The sequence below is a fragment of the Lepus europaeus genome, chromosome 8 (assembly GCF_033115175.1).
Source record: "Lepus europaeus isolate LE1 chromosome 8, mLepTim1.pri, whole genome shotgun sequence".
Classification (NCBI taxonomy): Eukaryota; Metazoa; Chordata; class Mammalia; order Lagomorpha; family Leporidae; genus Lepus; species Lepus europaeus.
Window position 1 is genome coordinate 9,443,879 of NC_084834.1, and position 19,784 is coordinate 9,463,662.

At 37.9% G+C, this 19,784-nt stretch overlaps 1 protein-coding gene across 5 annotated transcripts in view; it reads right to left on the reverse strand.

Moving 5' to 3' along the window:
- The window catches only part of SPOCK3 (SPARC (osteonectin), cwcv and kazal like domains proteoglycan 3), a 499,116-nt gene that overhangs the window by 20,251 nt on the left and 459,081 nt on the right, over window positions 1-19,784 (reverse strand). For 4 of the 5 annotated variants that reach the window (XM_062199006.1, XM_062199001.1, XM_062199004.1 and 1 more), the window contains one exon: window positions 14,197-14,316. The exons of the other annotated variant lie outside the window; for it this stretch is intronic. In XM_062199006.1, coding sequence (XP_062054990.1) covers window positions 14,197-14,316 — 120 coding nt within the window. The remainder of the gene's footprint in view (window positions 1-14,196; window positions 14,317-19,784) is intronic. 5 annotated transcript variants of the gene reach the window in all.

Consider the following 19,784-nt stretch of genomic DNA (forward strand, 5'->3'; position numbering starts at 1 on the left):
GCTCCACCAGAGACTGGAAGAGTAACTTGAAATCAGACATTTCACAAACTCACAACACAGTAAGATTGCATTCTGAGTCCCAAAGAGTTAACCATATGCTAAATAAATCAGTGTTCGGAGAAAAATAATGCACTCTATTATTATTATTCACAAGGTCTGCAAATAGTAAATGCAGACATGTTAAGCACCAGGAAAATGAGACTTAAAACTTATTCTCAAAGAAAATTATATAATTAACCGAGAAGGAATCTGAGATGATCTGGTTGTTGGAAGTAACCTAGATCAAATATCTCACTCAATTGGCCCAACCAAATTACCAATAACTCAGGCAAAGAAAAAATCCCCAATTTTAGGGACAGGCAATACTTAACAGTGTCTCCACTGTCTTGCACAATATGTAGAATAATAATAAAAAAGATGGAGATGCACAGAAAAAGGAATGAAGTATTAAAAAATCACCTCACTGTCAAAGGACAAAGCAACTGATAGAACTATGTTCAGGACAGATGTACAAGTTCAGAGAAAAAGAGAAAATTTCAATGATTTAGGGCGGTGCCACGGCTCACTAGGATAATCCTCTGCCTGTGGCGCTGGCACCCCAGGTTCTAGTCCCAGTTGGGGCGCCGTATTCTGTCCCAGTTGCTCCTCTTCCAGTCCAGCTCTCTGCTGTGACCTGGGAGTGCAGTGGAGGATGACCCAAGTGCTTGGGCCCTGCACCCGCATAGGAGACCAGGAGAAGCACCTAGCTCCTGGCTTCAGATCAGCAGAGCGTGCAGGCCATAGCAGCCATTTTGGGGGTGAACCAACAGAAAAGAAGACCTTTCTCTCTGTCTCTCTCTCACTGCCTAACTGTGCCTGTCAAAAAAAAAAAAATTCAATGATTTAAATAGGTTAAAAACGTAGTGTAAATGATGAAAAAATTGCATTAAAATAATAAATGGCAACATGAGCAATAAGCAAATGGAAATGTTAGGCAAAGGAGAAGGAGGTGGAGAAGGAGAAGAGAGGGTGTAGAGGAAGACAAAGAAGTAGAAAGAGGAGGGAGAGGATGGTGAAGGGAGGAAGAGGGTGAAGGCAGGGAAAGAGAGGGAGTGGGAGAAAAGGAGGGGAGGAGAAAGAGCACAGAAAATAAAGGAGCTCTGGGTAATTATCCAACAATTTAACTGAGAAGCAAATGAAATGGCAGGAGAGAGAAAGTGGGGTAGAAGAAGCATTTCGGGGGTTAAAAGAAAGTTCTCCAAAATTAGAGACTTGCATCTAACTAGAAATAGGAATCTTCCAGAGCATGAACCAGGAAGAATACCAACCAAACATATAAAAGCAAACAAAACCGAGACACACCACAGTCAAACTGCTCAATCCCAGTGATAAGGAGAAAGAAATTTAAAGCAGCTAGAGGCAAAATATATGTTCCCACAGAGGAGCAACCCTAAGACAACAGCAGACTTCCTGCTGGAACTCTGCAAGCCAGAATAAAATGAACTGACAAGAGTAACACGCTGAAAGAAAAACGCGGCTCTCCACCCAGAGAAATGTCTCTCCAAAAGGAAGGAGGAATGGCTTCCGGGCAAATAACATGCATTTATTTCAAGTAGAAGTGAACCGTAAGAAAAAAACGGGCTTTACGGATACAATAAATGCAACGTGAAGCAGAAACTTGAATCTCAACAGAGACAACTGACGGATTCTGGGTATAGCATAAGTGAAGATATAAATTTATAACTTTCATTTGGAATCATTTAAAAATACATATCTCTTCTGAAATTATTAGATTTTATATTTTGAATTATAACATGTAAAAGTAAAAAGTTGATCAAAAATAGCACAGAACATGGAAAAACTGGGAGTTTCGAGTCCTGTTTTAATGTTGAAATTGCAAAATGTTATATAAAGGAAGATCATGAAAAATTAAATTTGCATCTTGTAAACCCTAGGACAATGATGAAAGATTTTAAAAGCAATTTTTAAAAGCAAAAAGTATAATAAACCAAAACACAAATAAAATAAAATCATACAAATACTTAATTGGTCCAAAATAAGGCATTGTAAGAAGAGAAAAATGGGCAAAGAAGAGTTGGGAAAAAATAGAAAACAACAGCAAGAAGGTAGATTGCAATTAAACTGTATCAGTAATTAAATCAGATATAAAGTGAGGAGAGGGGGAGGTGGGTAAACCTAGGAAGTCCAAACAGACTGTGGGCTCAGGGCTCACCCCTCTGTCTCTCCGCTGAGCTGCCTGCCTGGCCTGCCCAGGTGTATTCTCTCCATTCAACCATGTAACCTTGTTTTCCCCCAGTCCTAGTGGCTGGGCACTCTGTCTGCCCCTTCCATTTTGATGGATGCCCTATCCCCAAAAAGCCTTATCGCTCTGCTCTCTGTCTCACACCTGAATTCTTTCTTGCTTGAAGACAAGACCCCACAGCTTCCACAGCCTCTTCTCCTGTGACCAGGGGAATGAATGGAGTTGGTAAGAGTGATATTGGAATTTGGGTGCCATACAATATCACCCTATGCTTATTAATAAATCCCCAATATTAATCAGCCTGTGTAGGTTCTTGCCTAATATTCACAGAAGAATTCTGAATACCGGCATAAATGAACGAGGCAGCATGGTACATTTTAAGCTTTTATTCAGTGTGAAAGATGCATAGGAGAGTGAGGGCCAAGTCTAAAGGAGAGAGGTAAATGGGGGTTCATACCGAGTACCAGGAAGCAGCCATGTGGTAGAGCATCCAGGCCACGAAGCATGAGGTGGATTGGCCTGAAGGGCATGTGCCCTGGACGCGCAGGGCTGCAGCCAGCCCCGTACCAGCAAGAGGCCAGGGAAAGGAAGGAAAGGCCTGGACAATCATGTCCTAGGTTTTTAATCTACCTTCCAAAGGGGAGTGGTTAAAGTAACCTGATTGGCCAGTGGGTGCTCAGGTGTGGTTAGGTAGGGGTGTGAGGTCACACAGGGGCATGCTGAAGCCATGGTCTTCCAGCTCACAAACCTAATCAATTGTAACCTGTATGCCGGTCTACTTCAAAAGGAAACCATATTCATGTGCCTTCACCTACTGTATTATTAAATAAGCCTATACGATTTATATAATTAACATATAGACTACAAAAATAAAGTGAATAAATATGTTACATGCATGTTTCTTCCTAATTGTGCTATGTTGAAAATAATTTAACATTCATTAGCATCTCAAAGGAATCATGATAAACTTAATTGTTTTTATTTTATTGCCCAACATATGGTTTAAGGAGAGTTATGGTGTGTGGGCTCTTTCATTTCCCCATTAAACAACCTTAGATGATACTGCTTCTGAGTTACTTTATTTGCTTTTTATTTCTACCTTTGCCTTTAGATTTAATGATCACTTTTCTAAAACATCTTATATTCAATGTTCAATGATTTTTATGTATTACACAACTGCATTGGAATCAAATTAGACAGGAAAATGCTTATGTAATAAAGGACTGGGTATATTTGCAGTATTGTTCTATTTTTCATCAAAAACATAATTTCTTACCCTCTTTGTTGTCTTTGTAGGGAGAGTATTGGTTAATTTTAGACCATTGAGATCACTGCTTAACTCTTGTTCTAAACATCCAACAGAGTTATATTTAGAAATTAAGGTATTCATTTTATTGAAAACATAATAAATTTTACAATATTTCACTCACTGAGGGAAAAATATTATTACTACTTATCAGTGATTCCAAAATTGCCAATGCTAAAAGTAACCCCCACTGTCTTTTAATAAAATACTACCTAAAGACTATAGGCTAAATAAATAAATAAAATATTTCCTAAAGACTTCAGGTTAAACAAAGTCCTAAAGGCTACAGGCTAACAAATTATACAGAGGATTTCCAAGTTCATGATGATATAACAAAACACAGAGCTCCTGTATTATGTCATTCACGGAGCTCCCTAAGTATACTGTAAAAGTTTTAATCCATAAAAGGTTACATAATTTCAGCTAAATTTGAAATATGTAAATTCTACAAAATTGAAATACTAAAGTATATAATCAAATTTTATGACAGTTACTGTGTCTACCTAATAAAAGAAGAAAATGCCAGATGTCTCAATAATTAGAACTACCAAAATAGGCAATGATCTGGGTCTTTCATTGTATTACTTGAAATAAGAAGATAAAATTTATCTCCCGACTTTGCAAATCTTTGTTTTCAGAAGATGAAGTTCTCTGCTATTCCTGGGAGGCTCCTAATTGCATTAAAACGATGCATTGTTTTTAAGCCTTCTGATTCCAAATTCAATCTTCCTCACAACATGAAGACAGCATGACACAAAGAGAGCAATATCTCGGTGAGAAATTAGACTGTATTTATTTACCCTGGGGGTTTAAGTAATTCTCTCATTTTCTCTGACTGAGGAGAACATTTGGTGTGTAAGAAAGCAAAAATAAGACATAATCTTAATCTAGGTCAGGCTGTTAATCGGAGGATTTTGTATATGACACTGGTTTCCTGATGCTTTCTGAACTGATAAAAGAAAATTAATACAATATTACTTTCAAAGCAGTACATACTCTAGATTGCAACTATATTTACAAAAAAATGTTGGTATAGTCTTTCTGTTCTTTAATTTTGGGTTTTAAAAAAACAAAACAAAATAAAGATATAAATTACAATAGATGCAATGTATACTTATTGAAAAAGTCTCAAATATTATTTTCACGGGAATAATACTAGCAGAGGCCCAATGACTTAAATTTTCTTCAAAATATTAGCATAAAACATATTTTTTTACATCTTATTAGTTTCTGTCTTGGATATTTCTATTTTTCCTTGCTTGATAGCTCTAAAATATATTCAAGAAGTTCTTTTTTAAAAAATGAGAAAAATTTAAGTTATCAAAAATAATCACAGACTTCACCTTGCTGAGTGTCTAAAAAAGCTATGCCGTTATCGACATTTTGTGTCCGTGTTTGACAGTTACGTATAATTACTAAAACAATTACTAGAAAAGGTACTCTTGTGACCATGTTCTGGGATTTTAGCAGAGTAAAGACAGGCTTACTTAATGTATCATACATAGTAATGTTAATCTGATAGCCAGGGTACAAGGTTTAGCCAGCTCTTCTTTCTTTATAAAACCATATTCTACATTTAGGGTGCATTAACTTTGAAAAATCAATGAAGTATCTTTCCAATTATATTCTATCAAGTCTGGATGCTATTTTTAGACTCTTGCCCTCCTATCATTCAGTGGGCTTGAGACAACGGCTCCAGATTTCTTTATCACTCTTTGGAAATAGGGGAATATGTAGATAAAAAAAAAATGTGTTAGATCTGTTACCTAATCATTAAACAAATTGTTACTGAGTCTATGATGTGACACGTTCTTTTCCAGTAGCTAAAGATTCCACAGCAGAAAAGTTGGGGCTTCCGAGAGCTTACATGTTATTGGGAAGCCAGAGAAAGTAACTCCTTAAGACATTCTTTTTCTTTTCTATTTTTAAGATTTATTTTATTTATTTGAAAGAGTTACAGAGAGAGGTAGAGCCAGAGAAAGAGAGACGGAGAGAGGTCTTCCATCCTCTGGCTCACTCCCCAGTTGGCCACAACAGCCAGAGCTGGGCTGATCCAAAGCCAGGAGCCAGGAGCTTCCTCCAGGTCTCCCACGCAGGTGCAGGGGCCCAAGGACTTGGGCCAGCTTCTACTGCTTTCCTAGGCCATAGCAGAGAGCTGGATGGGAAGTGAAGCAGCCAGGACTCGAACCAGCACCCAGATGGAATGCCGGCACTGCAGGCTGGGGCTTTAACCCGCTGCACCACAGCTCCAGCCCCTAGATATTCTTATGTTGGGGAGCAATGTGTGCTAAGGAGCAAAGCAGCATGAGGAGGCAACTGCTGTGTAGTGGTGTGGCTGTTTCATAAGGGGTGGAGGAAAGGCGCCCGACCACGCATGCGTGAGCCTGTGTGGAGAGTGTTCTGGGAAAAGTGAGCAGCAACCGTGTAGCAAGTGTCTACCATAAGGAAGTATGTTCATCAAAAGAGATATTACAATACCTCTGAGAGCCCACAGAAAGGTCAGCAGGCAGTGGTCAGTCCCCATTACTGATATGTACTGATCGCATTTGCCTATCAGCTTTATGAGTAGGAAAAAATAGTGGAATTAGAGATCACAGTACCCATTCTGTATTCGGCTTAAGTATCATTTGTAGCCATGTAGTTTATACTTAATTGCTTGGGGCTGGCTCTCTGGCACAGTGGGTTAAGCCTCAACCTACAGCGCCAGCATCCCTTATGGGCGCTGGTTGGAGTCCCAGCTGCTCACTTCCCATCCAACTCCCTGTTGATGGCCTTGGAAAACAGTGGAGGATGGCCCAAGTGCTTGGGCCCCTGCACCCATGTGGGAGACCTAGAAGAAGCTCCTGGCTCCTGGCTTTGGATAGGCCCAGCTCCAGCCATTGTGGCCATTTGAGGATTGCACCAGAGGATGGAAGACCTCTCTCTCTGTCTGTCCACAAATCTACCCCTCAAGTAAATAAATAAATCTTAGGTGAATGTGTGTGTGTGTGTGTGTTTGTGTATAAGTGCTTAAGTTGCTATTTTGATGCTGTGTTATAAGATTAGCATAAAAGAAAATGAAGGATGGTATAGCTTAACTCATGTTTTTACTCATTAGAACAAAACAGGGAAATTAGACAAGCAGATAAAATGTATGTATTACCTGAGAAAGGAATTTAGACTATGAGAATACTACACACTAACATATATAAAAAGCAATGAATTTTTAGATGACTTTTATTGGATTCATTCTTAAAAAAACTATTGTTCGGTAGTTTTAAAATGGGTAATTTTACAAAAGAGAACTTAAACAATGGATTCATATTCAACAAAAAAAAAATATTAGTTCTTCTCTCTTGGCCAATATTTACATATAGCTTTTCTGGACTACACATTTGGGCCTTAATAGTTGTACGTGTTAGAGTTGGAAATATTACATAACAAAGGTAGGGTTTGCAGTGGGGTGGAGTGCTAACTTATTCAGAATATTAAAGAATATAAAGTATTAGCCGGCGCCGCGGCTCACTAGGCTAATCCTCCACCTTGCGGTGCCGGCACACCGGGTTCTAGTCCCGGTCGGGGCACCGATCCTGTCCCGGTTGCCCCTCTTCCAGGCCAGCTCTCTGCTGTGGCCCGGGAGTGCAGTGGAGGATGGCCCAGGTCCTTGGGCCCTGCACCTCATGGGAGACCAGGAGAAGCACCTGGCTCCTGCCATCGGAACAGCGCGGTGCGCCGGCCGCAGCGCGCCTACCGCGGCGGCCATTGGAGGGTGAACCAACGGCAAAAGGAAGACCTTTCTCTCTGTCTCTCTCTCACTGTCCACTCTGCCTGTAAAAAAAAAAAAAAAAAAAAAAAAAAAAAAGAATATAAAGTATTAACAAAGAAGGCATATATTACCACCCTTCTCTACCCTCCTCCTCCATGCCCAGCTGTGCAGGGCTAACTTATATGGACTTCTCAATCCCATTCATTAGCTTTTCACTGTATGTGTTTATATATATATATATATATATATATATATATATATATTTAAATTTATATAATATATAATATATGACATTATATATATAGTCTGATCAAATACATATAAGTTTTAAAAATTATTTTGCAAGAAATTACTTTGCAAGGAACTACATATTCTATTTACATTTATTTTAATTTCATACAAAGCAAGATCTAGGATACTGCCACATAACGCAAATTGGCAACTTTAATGAAAAAGGCATTAGTAATTCAAATGTCATTGGAAGGCAGATTTATCAAGACAACTCTACTTCAAAGGTAACTGTGTACACATTAAACAATAGACATTGACATTTAGGTAATCTTTGCACAATCATAAAAATAAGCAGGTTATAGAACAGGCAGTTAGCCTAGCAATTAAAATGCCTACATCCTTTATATCATGGTGTCTGGGTTCAGTTCTTGGTTCTGGCTCCTGACTCCAGCATCCTGCCAGTGCAAACTCTGGGAGGTAATAATGATGGCTCAAGTAATCGACTTCCTGCAACCCATGAAGGACACCACGGTTGCATTTCTAGCTCCTGGCTTCAGCCTTGTCCCAGCCCCCCATTGTGGGCATTTAAGCAATGAGCCAGCAGATGGGAGTGCTCTCTCAGCCTTACTCTCCTGTCTTACTTTCTCCCCTTCTCCCTCTTTCCCCCTTTCTCTATGCATCTCCCTGTCTTTAAAATATTTTTAAATGTGTATTTTGGCCCTCTCTTGTATATTTGCCCCTACCATCACTATTCTGAAACTTAATTAAAACAACAAGCACAACATACTTTGCAAATTCTATTGACTTAAAATTGTGATTGACTTAGAAGATTTAGATGAACTGCTTCATTTTAAGTACTTGGATTATAATTTAATAGTCAATGAATGAAAAACAAAATCATAGTAAATCAACAGAATTTAATGACAAACACAAGCATATTTTTGTCAGATTTACAATCACTTTTTTGTGCATTAAATTTGAAGTTGGGCAATTAAGCAGATATTCTGACCACCCAAAATGCATGTCAACTTCAATCTACATCTCTCTATCTTTTCAGTCAAATGGGTATTGTAACCCACAGAGAAATGGGTACAAATTGGTATATAGTTTTATTAAGCAAAAAGGCTAGTGTGTGTGTGTGTTACATCTGTTATTCTGCAGGCCTCCAGATGGCATAACCAAATTAGATAATAAAATCTCTTATGAAAATTTGATTCTGTTTGACTCAGAGGTAAGTGCTTATATAAATTATATCTTAACATTTCTGGAAATTAAAAAGATACTAATTCTTTCAAAAATATTTTTCTTAAATTTTTATTTTTATTTTTAATTTTATTTATTTGAAGGAAAGAGAGAGAATACCTCTCATCCATTGGTTCACTCCCCAACAGCCTATAACAGCTAGGGCTGAGCCAGGCCGAATCCGGGAGAATAGAACTCAGTCTGGGTCTTCCAATGGGGTGGCAGGGACTCAGCGATTTGAGCCATCACTGCTGCCTCTGAGAGTGCAGGAGAGCAAGAAGCTGGAATGTGGGCAGGAGCCAGTACCTGGGCAGGAGCCAGTACCTGAGCCCAGGGGCTCTGACACGAGATGTGACTGTCCCAAGAAGCATCTCAACCATGGTGCCAAGCGTCTACCCTTTAAAAACTGTCTTATTAGAAAAGGGCTGTAATAATTGAATTTGCATAATTTAAATAAGAGAGACTAGCTGAATTTTTTTTAAATGGTGGAGCCAATGTTGTGGATTAATGGGCAAAGCTGCTGCCTACAATGATGGCATCCCATATGGGTACCTGTTCAAGTCCCAGATGCTCTACTTCCCATCCAGCTCTCTGCTAATGTGACTGGAAAGGCAGCAGAAGATGGCCCAAGTGCTTGGGCCCCTGCCACCTATATGGGAGACTCAGATGGAGTTCCAGGATCCTGGATTCCACCTGACCCAGACCTGCCATTTGCAGAGTGAACGAACATATAGAACATCTCTCTCTCTCTCTCTCTCTCTCTCTCTCTCTCTCTCTCCATAACGCTGCCTTTCAAATAAGCAAAATAAATATATTTTTAAATTGAGCCACAGCTTTAGCATTATCATCTAATTATAATAGCACATTCATATGCTATTCTATTAGGTATATTTCCCTAAGCTTACATAAATGTGTTGATTGCATTAGATGATGTTATATCTACTAAATGTGTAAGATCATAAAAATACATAAATTTGTTTTTAGTAAAATTAAGTCATTTAGATCTCAAACTTTATTTCAACAGTAATTATGTTTTTAATGGACCAACTCAAAAATAATTTCTAAGACTTTCTGCTAATTTAAAATCTTAGACTTATGCTAGTTAATTGATGAATATTCTCTGATGAATATCTAATATCTAAATTATCTCTAAAAACAGTGAAAACAATAAAGCATGGTTCTAATTTATATAGCATTTTGTCTCTTATTTTTGTGTCTTTTATTTTTATGTCAAGTGTTTTCTATATACTTAATTATGTTAATAAACACGGTCCTTTTGCCACATGTTCTTTTTTGCCACATTAAAAAGATATATGACAAAGAAGCATAAGGCTATAAAAACATAAAATGTGTATTTATAGGTTGTGTTAATCTACAATACAATCCTGATACATGACTGTTTAAATTATCTACCTCAGAATTTTCCCTATAAACTAAAAAATAAGGCAATGAATATTTATATATATACTCTCCTAGGAAAAATAATGAACAAGACAACTCTTTATGCAAGATACACAGAGTATTTTTTTCTGTTTTATAATAAATTGAATGATTGTTCCAAAAATGTGAAGAACAAAAACCTAAACCAATAAAAAATTATAAAAGATTAAACCAAAAACATTGTTTGTTATGGTAGATATAAGCTACTATTTAAAGGATTTATTTATAAGAATTTAAAAAATAGAATCAACTATTATACTGGTACAAAATTAGAATTAGACCAAATTTTCTTGGATTTCTGGTCTGCTATTAGTAGGAGATTTTAAAGTTAGTTTTTCTTCGAATTGGGTAGTATACTTTAAAGGCAAACATCTTGTATCTTATCACAATATTTTCATGTGCTTCAAGTTCACTTTATCATGTCCTTATCTTCTTCATATCATTAATTATTTGAAAACAAACAAACAAAACAAAATCAGATCACTGTCACATTAAACAAAAAAAACAACTATGGGTTATATTTTTAAAAAAGACAATTAAACATAATTAATACAGTAAATGTTAGCAAAGATATTAGACAAATGTGAAAAAATGAAATACATTCATTGTAGTATTATCATCAGATGAGGTGAAAACCGTTCTGGAAAGCAGTATATATGATAAGAGTTACCAAAATATACAAAATAAAGTGATAAGAAGCACAATTTATTGATGTAACAGAAATAAATCCATATGTTCTTTAAAACTGAAGAAATAACACAAAAATCAAAAACTGTCAAAAGTGCTAGCAGGATCTGTTTAAATATAATTATAATGGAAACCATCAATATACCTTTCTCAGGACTGAGCACATAAGTAGATATCACTTCTGATGTGCTTTGTTTTGTTTGCTATATAAAAGGTTTCTGACATATAATTCATATTCAAATTCAATACTAATTAAATAAATGCAAATTAAATTAAGGCTGAAATATGATAGCACAGTAACCAGATCGGCAAGGTTAAGAAGAATAGCAATGATTTTTTTTAGTGGAGATGCAGGTAAAAATTAACTATCATGCCTTGCTCTCAGAAATTTTAATTCCATGAGATTTTAAGTTTTATTTCTTCTTCACTTATTTGAAAGGTAGAGAGAGAGAAAAAAAAGAGAGAGAGGGAGAGGGAGAGAGAGAGGGGGAGAGAGAGAAAGAAAGGATCTTCCATCCACTGGTTTACTCCCCAAATGCAAATGCCACAACAGCCATGGCTGGGCCAGGCTAAAGCCAGGAACCAGGAACTCCATCCAGGTCTCCCATATGGGTGGCAGAGACTCTGGTAATTGGATCATCATCTGTGGCCCTCCAAGTGCATTGGCAGGAAGCTGATCAGAAGCAGAAGTGGGACTTGATCCCAGAGACTCCAATGTGGGGTGTGGATTTCCCCAGTAGCAGCATCCTAAGCTGTTTACAATGCAGTTTGGGGAATGAATTATCATTTGTAATTTGAGATGCATGCACATTTGACCCATCACCTTAACTGCTTAGAATCTTTCTCATAGAAATAAAGAAATATAACCTGCCTGCAGCATTATCACGGGGAAAATAATGACACAACAAATAATCATTTCTGGGAGACTACTCTTGATTTAATTATAGGATAGCCACACAATGTATATTAGATGGTTTTTTGCATTGTGTGTACACTTATTCCATTCATTTTTATATTGTGAACATTGTGTCAAATTCTTTTTATTTATTTATTTATTTTTATTTTTTGACAGGCAGAGTGGACAGTGAGACAGAGAGAGAGAGAGAAAGGTCTTCCTTTGCCGTTGGTTCATCCTCCAATGGCCACTGCGGCCAGCGCGCTGTGGCCGGCGCACCGCACTGATCTGAAGCCAGGAGCCAGGTGCTTCTCCTGGTCTCCCATGGGGTGCAGGGCCCAAACACTTGGGCCATCCTCCACTGCACTCCCGGGCCACAGCAGAGAGCTGGCCTGGAAGAGGGGCAACCAGGACAGAATCCAGTGTCCTGACCAGGACTAGAACCTGGTGTGCCGGCGCCGCAGGCAGAGGATTAGCCTAGTGAGCCGTGGCGCTGGCCAATTGTGTCAAATTCTATGCTAGGCTCTGGCAATTGAGTAGTGGATAAGAACACTATCTTTATAGTCTCCAGTAGATTATAGGGCGAGAAGGATGATTAAAATGCACATGTAGATTATCACTGTGCTGGATAGTAATTAATGCTATGTAGGAAAAAGAAAGGATAAGGGCAGGGTGGTACTGGAGGACTGGTTCACAAATTAACTGTGATCGAGTCAAAGAAAGTCGCCCAGTGCCGTGCACATCTGAGCAGCATGGGGAATTAAAATTTTACCCCTCTGCTCATTGGAGAGCTAACTTCTGGGAATTTACTTCTAGCTGGTCTCTGACTCCTTCAATCATGACAATAATCCTGTGGTTCACTTTTTTTCTCCTTGTCCCAAGATACCCAACTCCAGAGGAGCTGCTTCTGATTGATTCCCTTTCCAAAGAGTCTGAGACTGAGATGTTTCCTCAAAGAGCTAGACAGATCCCTCTACAAATCTGGAAGGGATCATTAGTCTGAACTCCAGGCCAAAGGAGAAATTTGATAGCAATAAAAATATTCAACTATGGTATCGGCAGAAGTGAGGATGTGGGCTTCTTTCTTTAGACCAGTATGTAAGATCTCTTACACACCCCAGTCATACAGAGGTGAATCTTAACTGCTGTGATTTCTAGAACATAAGCTCAGTCTAAAAGGCATCCAAAAATGCTACAACTAGCCAAAATTTACTCAATAAATCCAGGGACAAACTTAAGACACTCTTCTCTAGGATAGGGGAAATAGTGTAATTTTTCAGTGAATTTTTTTTTTTTGACAGGCAGAGTGGACAGTGAGATTGAGACACAGAGAGAAAGGTCTTCCTTTTTCCATTGGTTCACCCCCAATGGCCGCTGAGGCCGGTGCAATGTGTCCGGCACACCGCGCTGATCCGAAGCCAGGAGCCAGGTGCTTCTCCTGGTCTCCCATGCGGGTGCAGGGCCTGACGACCTGGGCCATCCTCCACTGCCTTCCTGGGCCACAGCAGAGAGCTGGACAGGAAGAAGAGCAACCGGGATAGAATCCGGTGCCCCTACCGGGACTAGAACCCGGTGTGCCAGCGCTGCAGGCGGAGGATTAGCCTAGTAAGCCGCAGCGCTGGCCTTTCGGTGAAATTCATTAGAAGGCACTTATGGGTAGTCATCACACATTCAAAGGTTTAAGACAGAACCAAATTATGACCTTCCTTGCTTAGGGGACATGATTCCTCTGCTGTCACCTTCAGTGAGGAAGTGCAATCTTGAACAAAATCCTGGAGTAATAACACAATAAATAATCTGCTTCCTAAAATGCCTCCATTGCTTTCTTTGAATTAAGGAATTTTCTGCAATCCCCACCTTCCATGGCTGAAAGTCTTATTCTTAAAGCATTTGATATTGGAGTCACAATCGAAATAGCACCTTTAGGCACCACTACTGTGGTGTAGTATTCTGTATTTAAGTTTTTTGATTTGTCGATAACCCGTCTTGTCTACCGACCCATTTCACAGAGTTAGATTCGAATCAGCAAAGCAATCTTCCAAAGGCTAAAATCTGAGAGAGTCCAGTTTTGTTCTCTAAAAATCTAGTTACTCCAAAATTCTTACTTTTACTACCTGTGTTGCTGTAATTTTTTGGTAAAACACTGAAAAATATTCTTTTTAGTCAACAGGAAGCTAAATGGCTTCTAGGGAGATGCCCCCTTTTCTACAAATAAAAGAGTTGTCGCCAATGTTTTATATCCTTGCAAAACCTTATGGATATGCTGGAAGTAATGATAACGTTTTGAGTTTTGCTCAGCATCTAAGGAAAGAATAAACATGGAAGGATGTTGTTTTGTTCTGAAGAATTCAGTGGAAATAAAACCTCCTGTCGGAGATAAAAGCATTCATCCCAGTTAGAAATCTTACTGCTTCTCTCAGGCCGCAGTAAGGCTTTGGTCTTCTTGATCTGGCTTCCACTCTCGTGCAGGGCCTTGAACCAGTCCCGTAATCTGTTCGCCACCTCCCTGAATTCCAGGTCACTGCATGCTAGAAGCAAAGAGAAGCGACACACACATTGAGAATTAACTCAGCACCACGCCAATGCTGCTTCTCAAATTATTCCAATATACAGAAGGTAACAATCACTGAAAGAAGTAATAAAATGCCTAAGTGTATTGAAATGTTTTTAAAATGAACGATCAATAAGTACTTCAAACATAGTAAGTCGTAATGCAATGATAACATCTTATTTCAGAGAGGAATATGATTTAAAGAATTTTACTTCCACTTCTCTCAGGCATAAAATATGTGGTTGAGGATTATAATTGGGAATATAATACAAATTAAATCACAAAATTTATGTGATGATTTTTTTGTGATAAGAGGTTGTGGGCCATCTCTGAAAGCAAAATTGCAAAATCCAAAATGCATATTTATTGGTTAGACCTACTAAACAAGCTGTGATTCAGAATTTTTCATTCACATATTCAATCCATATAGAATACTACCTTTTTACATGTGTTTAATGCTAGCCTCTTAAGTTTGTTAAGTGTAGAATAATAAGAATGACATATTGAAACCTGGAAAGACTGCAAAAATGACACTTGGAATTTAAAATATTGAAAAATGACACTTGGAGTGAAATTGGCTTTGTATGCTTTTCAAATGTATTATTTACCTATAATTATATTCCTGAAAATAGCCTACAAAACAAGCAATAATAGAATATGTGTATGAATAACAATTGCTAAAATACAGGTATCAAATTCAGTTATTGGCTACTAAAATATTATAAAAATATTTTAAGTGGCCCATTTTTTGCATTATTTAATGTCATTTTTACTGCAGGTCTCTCGTGCATGCTTCTAATATATGCATTTCAATTGACAAGCACTCTATACTCACATTCTTCTTGTTCATTTTGTTAAAAATAACAATTTATACAAAGATACTATAGCATATTGCATTATATTTAATATATGGCATACACATTATATTAACATATGCATCATATATAATGTAGAATAATGTAATGTTATACACTTCCCTACCACTAAAGCAAATGAGGTCCTGGATTAAAAAGACCTTTCCCAGTGAGACAGAATAATGAATGACCCAGATTAGCAAGTCATTGAGAACACCCAGGAGAGAAAAGATCCTGGAAACTTGCACGATAACAAAAACTGTCATACACAAAGCATAAGGGGGAGAATGCCTCCAATTTTTCCAATAGCAGCATCAGAGGGCTACCTGAACAATGAAAAATCACTTTATGCTTCTAATCAGAGTACTGTGTCCAGAAACATCAGGTAGGAGAGTAAGTTAATGATTTTTATATATGTAAAATCCAAGTAACTAGCACTTATATAATCTTTACCTAGGAGGCAACTGGAAAACATGACAGTCCAGAGCGAAAACCAAGGAAGTGGATGGTGGAGGCACAGGAGTTAAAAGATGGAGGAGAGAAAAGAAGGAAGTTTCTGAGAAGATGGTAAACGAGTTCCAAAGCTCGTGTCGTGTGCCAAGTATCAAGGTAGGCAGTGGTAGGTCTAAAACTCCTTGCCCAAGCCCAGAATGATATGCTGAATTTATCACTCCTTTCACCTAGGGGAAACTTCGTTATAGTGAAAATCAGAGAAAGCATCACTTTTATAAAATTCACATTAGTGAGGCTGAGAGGTAAGGTAGTGAATGCTATGTCCCTAGAATGGTGCTGACAGTACATGGTATCTCCAGCCAGTATCTCTTACAGCAGCATCTTGGTAGGGGCTATATGCTCCCTATTAAAACAAACAAACAATCAAAAATAATCCAAAACTATGCACGGAAAAAAAAAAACTGAAATTTTGTTTCAGTATTAGAAAGTTTTCTACAAACAAGGGGCTTCAAAAGTTTTCGGGAAATGGAATTAAAAGGTAATGTTATATTGATGCAAAGAATTTTTAAACTCATTCACATGGAGGAATTTTGAAAAGTTCAACAAAAATGAATATTATGGAAAAAACTATGCATGGATTTCAAAATTGTTTTACAACAAGCTAAACCTTCTTGAATTCTATTTTTCTATGAACTTCTGGCAGTACCCTTGCACACATGGAAGGATATGTGAAGCCAATTAAACTAACTTCAGTGAGGGAACCCAGATTAACAGAGGGAAGAAAATGTGAGGGAGTTTCAGTTTTTACCATTTTTCTGTTTTTTTTTTTTATTTTGAAGCATGTGCTGTATGGATGCATTAATTTTCAAAAATAAGCGTTTTCAATTTCCTTAATCAATAATTATGAATGCGTCTAATTTTTAACTTCAGAAAATCTAACTTTTCACTTCAGAAATTCTCTTCTATGAAACTTTATCATGCAGATACCCAATACCTATCCAAAACATTTATTCAAATAGTGGAACATTATTTATTTGGTACTTTTAGGATAGAGAGTTTGTTTATAACAAAATTCCCCATGATCAGTGGTCTGGTAATTATTAATTAGGTACATCCAGTGAAGCTCTGAGTTATTAATCAAAGTAAAAAGTTTACTATGCCCTGAAATGGAACAATAACTAAAATAAGGGTGAAAAAATGTAAGAAGCAGAAAAGTGTGTCTATTATACTTCCATTGGTGTAAAAGGGGAAGAAAGATGCACTTGCTTCTATTTGCCTAAAATATCTCTGCAAATGAATGACAGGGAAACATTCATCTCTGCAATGGAATTGGGAGATGGGACTGTAAGAACATAGAAAACTTAATGTATTGAAGTCTTCCACTTTTAAAAGTTAAAGCATACTACTCCACTATCTAGTTTAAACAAGCATTTAAAAATGAATTTTATTTCTCTAATACAATCTTGTTTTTCACACACCAACCCAGCAAAGTAAAAAAATTATCTAATAAACTACCTGCTAAAGAATGAAATAAAAGTTGGTTGAACAGCTTGCCACGTATGTTAGGAACTATGAATCTTGTAGTAACAGCAGGTAAGGATGCATACTGACTGTCAGAAGAACTTTTACCTGTGAACCCATTCGATCCTCATAAAAACTCTAAGAAGTTACACTATCACAGCTTCCATTCAAAAAAATATTAGGAAACTGAGGCACAGAGGACCAAAGAAGTTGGCTGCAGACAGACAATTGGCGGAGCCGCATTTTGAATCCAGAAAGTTAGACTTTGAAATCCAAGGTCCTAATCACTACAGCAAACCAACTCTGTGCTCTCTAAGAAAATTAACGTTGTAGTGAACAGCAGTTCAAAGCCAACACGTCATGATTATAGGGGTGTGGGACTGATCATCACTGAAGAAATGTTTGATAGCAAACCACACTTTTAGAAGACAACACGAAACCTGCAGAGTGTTATTATATTGTCTGGATGTGACAGGAATCACATTTCAGGGGCGATGATTATTGCCCACGGAAACAGATCGGAGAGATGGTATTGAGCCACCAGCTATAGTATTTGTTACCACTTATTCCACAGCGGCTGACAAAGGTCCCATCCTACAGGTTAACAATAACACAGATTTCAAGTTTTTAATTTCTTTTAAGAAAGATCATGATAGTGCTATTTTTTTAAAAATTATGAGTCAATCTGTCCTTGTTACAAACAAAAGAAAGTAAATATTTAGTTTATAGAATATTGAAATACAATATTTTTGTGGCATGATGTTCATGCTTCACTGTCTACCAAACCATTTTTTGGTGCCAACAATTAACTGATTTAATTTTTGCATTGGTAATGATTTATCTGAAATCACTGGGCAAAGTGGAGATTGCTACCAAGTCCGAAACTTCAAACCATACACTTCCTGAAAATTAAATTTCATAAATGTAAAATTTAACAAAGTTGATATATTTTATAACTATTTAATTAGCATTCGTTAGTACTGATTTTCCTTTTCACTTTGGATATTTTTTCAAGTCTCAAGCATTTTTTCTCAGGTCTCAAGCATTTACATAGATTCTTACATTTTAATAGATAAGCTCTGCCTATCAGAAAACAACTAAAAATTCTCTTCTGTGTTTACTGAACGCTTATCTCCCCGCTGAGTCCCTTTGTTGAAATTTAATTCCTGACGTTGTGTTACTAAGACATGGGGCTTTGGCAGGTGGTTATGTCAGGGGAGAGCCCTCAGCACTGGGATTTGTGCCCTCATAAGCAAGCAGATCCCTCACTCCTTCCACCATGCCAGGACCCAGCAAGAGGAAGTCCATCTACTGACCAGGAATCTGGCATTGAGCAGACAATGGACCTGATGGTGACTAGGTCTTACATGCCCCAGTATCCAGAACTTTATGCCATTAGCTCTCATTGTTTATAAGACACCTGCTCTATGTATTGTGTTATAGCCATTTCAAGTTCTAAGGTGCAATGCAGCACACTTAAATGTAATATTAAGAAAACTCATTTGTTAAAGAATGAACACTGATAAGACTGAGTTTCTTGGTAAGATTACATTATATGAAAAGGAAGTTTCGGTGTAAGCAGAGAGTCCAGGCAGAGACGACGCTCTGAGAATGTCTGTATCAGAGACAGAGTTTGCATGCCCTGGTGCATTATCTTTGAGAGAGTTCTATGAACTTTGTTCCAACAGAAGATTGAAAAAACCATCTCCTATCTCTATTAGGTTTGCTTTACCATTTTTTTAAAAGATTTATTTATTTATTTGACTGACAAAGAGTGGGAGAGGGAGAATGAACAAGAGAGAGATCATCCATTCACTGGTTTACTCCCCAGATGGCTGGAAAACCCAGGGCTGTGCCAGGCCAAATGCAGGAGCTAGAAACCTCATGCAGGTCTCCCACATGGGAGGCAGGGGCCCAAGTCCTTGCACAGCTTTCCCAGTGCGTTAGGAGGAGGCTGGCTCACAAGCGGTGCACTCAGGACTCCAACGTACTGTGATATGGGATGCTGGCATGGCAAGTGTTGGTTTATCCTGCCGTGCCGAAGCAATGGTCCCAATTCACAAAGTTTTTGAAAGCATTTTTCAGAATATCATTCACTTTTGATGAATGTTAGAAAATAATTACCTTATGTAACAAATGCTAAAATGGAATAGCATTGGCACCTAGTGAGCTAAACGACTTCAATGAATCTTAATCCTCAAGTAGCAGACTTTTAATTTGATATTTTCTTTCTCTTATGATTTTTGTTAAAGGAATTTCCCTGGAGTTAGTGCTGGGTTAAGATGCCAGCATCCAGCTCTCTGCTAGTGGCCTGGGAAAAGCAGTGGAAGATGGCCCAACTATTTGAGTCTCTGTCACCCATGAGGGAGACAGAGAAGAAGCTCCCAGCTCCTGGCTTCTGCCTGGCCCAGCCCTGGTTGTTATGGTCAGCTGGGAAGTGAACCAGCAGATGGAAGATCTTTCTCTCTGTTTCTCTGTCTCTCTCTGTGATTCTGCCTTTCAAATAAATAAATAATCTCTGAAAAAAAATTTCCCTAAGACTCTAGTTTTTAAGAGATGAAGAAATTAAACATCACCACTCCTCATTGTGAGCAAATAAAACCATTTGCTGTCAATT